This window comes from Phalaenopsis equestris, unplaced genomic scaffold (genome assembly GCF_001263595.1).
Source record: "Phalaenopsis equestris unplaced genomic scaffold, ASM126359v1 Scaffold227118, whole genome shotgun sequence".
Lineage (NCBI taxonomy): Eukaryota > Viridiplantae > Streptophyta > Magnoliopsida > Asparagales > Orchidaceae > Phalaenopsis > Phalaenopsis equestris.
The window spans coordinates 214,575-216,899 of record NW_018245118.1 but is presented as its reverse complement, the minus strand read 5'-3'; the positions used below and the strand labels follow the sequence as shown (position 1 = coordinate 216,899).

Genomic DNA, 2,325 nt, shown 5'->3' with positions numbered 1-2,325 from the left:
CTTTGGGCCTTTTTTGTGTGATAGAAGTACCGCTTAGACTGAAAGGAAAATTTTATAAGACGGTGGTGAGACCTGTAGTGCTTTACGGCGTTGAATGTTGGCCTTTAAAAGAGAAGCATAATAATAAGTTGAGTGTTGCCGAGATGAGAATGATTAGGTGGATGAGTGGCTTTACAATTAGAGACGAAATGCGAAATGAATATATCCGTGATAGGGCTAGTGTAGCTCCTGTGATGGACAAAATTAGAGAAAGTCGTCTTAGATGGTTTGGTCACATTAAACTTCAATCATCTGATGATCTGATTAGTCTGATGATCTGATTAGGAGAGTAGATGTTTTTGATTCGACTTATGTTAAGAAAGGTAGAGGTAGACCTAGGAATACTTGGGCTTATTGTAAAAAAATGATCTTAATATACTAGAACTAAATGAAAACATGGCACTAAATAGGACGCAATGGAGAAAAAAGGATTCATGTAGCCGACTCCACGTAGTGGGATTAAGGCTTTGTTGTTGTTGTTGTTGTTGGACTGTTATTAATTGAATTGTGCTAAGCCATGTGTAATATGTTCCATTTCACACTACTTGCTAATGATGGCTGCTGCATTCCCAACTACCATCACACCACACAATTACTTATTTCCAAATACTACACGTTTTTGGACATGCTATGAATGTCTAATTTTTTTTGGTTTGCCCTATTTGCAATGATATCAATTCAGCCCTTCCACCCTCCCAAGTCCACTCCCTGCTCTTAATGGAAAAAGAATAATGGAGAGGAAATAAATTAACACATAATACTGGTTGGTGTACATAAACGACTCGCTTTGTGATGTTTTGACCATTAGTTCAACGATTTCTTTGTGCTATTTTGACCATTTTTTCTATCAACAATCATTAGCACGAAGGCATCATCACCACCATAGGGCTGAAAATACAAGTTTCTTATATATATTAGATTTATCAGCCTGAGAGCTATCTTTTATGACTCACATTATTTTCATTATTTATTTCTTGCTGGGTTTTCTGCTCTCTTCTCGTGGGATTTTAATTTTGTTTTAATTCAAGCTTTGTTGTAAAGAGCGTTTTGGGTTGATTTTCTTTTGAGGATTGTTTTGTGGCACTACAATCTCGTTGAGATGATTGAGCAGATGAAATGTTGCTATAGTTATTAATCCTGTCATACAATAAAAAAAATATTTTTAGTCTTGTTTGATATTTTTAATTCGAAATCATGGTATTCTTGTTGACTAGTATGTTTTTATTAGCCTTAACTTGCTTTTATTATATATGCATTGAACATTATTCTACTTGTGAAGTTCCTTCTAATGTAAATTTTTTTGTAGAAAATTTATGTTGGTCATCAGTTCGATTATGAATTTGATTTCATTGCTAGACAACATCAGTTGGAAATGGCTAGTGATGATTATTTTTATAGGCCATTGATGTCATCCTTTACTAGTTTAGACGATGCACTTTTCATGCAGACGGTTATTAATTTGCAAGTTATTCTAATCCATTTCTTACAGTAATTATGCATGCTTTTTAGTTGAAATTACTTTGTTACATATCAGACAGCGATGCTTTGATCTAATTTACCAACTTTTTGGTTCATACGTAATTTTTTACATGGTAGTTCTCTTTATGGTGGTAATTTTCATAATATGCAGCGTTATTATGTCTTCTTTTAACCACTTGCTTTGATTTTTTATTGCTCGTAATATTTTTATCGATACCATTTTGCTTTAGGTCTCGAAGAAAATGAAAAACAGTGATCTTAAGTATGACATACTTGGTTGGGTGATCCTTGCCGTTGGCATTGTTGCATGGGTGGGTATGGCGAAATCTCACATTCCTCCCCCACCTCCTAGGTGAGCCATCCATTCATTTTTCCAGTTACTGTTTTGATTTTGGTGGTATAGGCGCTAGAGTTTTATCTGTGAGATCCACCAATTTTGTAATAACTTGTGAAGGTCATTTATAAATAATTAGCCGCACTTGAGTCAATTTACAGGGCCTTCTTACATTTCTTAAGAGTATCTGTTAGTACCACATATGATTTCTCCAATTTTAATTCTTCATCTATTAAACTTCTATTAAGTGGAACAAATTCTATGTTCATGACATTTCCATTTTATATTTGATTTGCTCATTGGTGGTTTCTTCTAGAACTATGCCTCGTGCATCTAATTTCGGCTGTCAGTGAAATATGTTGATTTTTCCTTTTAATCGACCAAGTTTTGTGGTGCATACCATATTATTAGGATTTGTTTGCGACTTTTTTTAATTTTTTTGTTTTTGCTTTATTTTAAAAACATATTTGATT

General features: G+C 33.8%; 1 protein-coding gene across 2 annotated transcripts in view; it reads left to right on the top strand.

The window, feature by feature from the left end:
- The window catches only part of LOC110037921 (mitochondrial import receptor subunit TOM20-like), a 65,375-nt gene extending 63,333 nt beyond the window's left edge, over positions 1-2,042 (top strand). The window contains exon 6 of one of the 2 annotated variants that reach the window (XM_020742660.1): positions 1,749-2,042. In XM_020742660.1, coding sequence (XP_020598319.1) covers positions 1,749-1,874 — 126 coding nt within the window. In that variant the 3' untranslated portion in view covers positions 1,875-2,042. The remainder of the gene's footprint in view (positions 1-1,748) is intronic. The other variant, XM_020742661.1, reaches the window with a different exon arrangement.
- Positions 2,043-2,325: the final 283 nt, after the last annotated feature.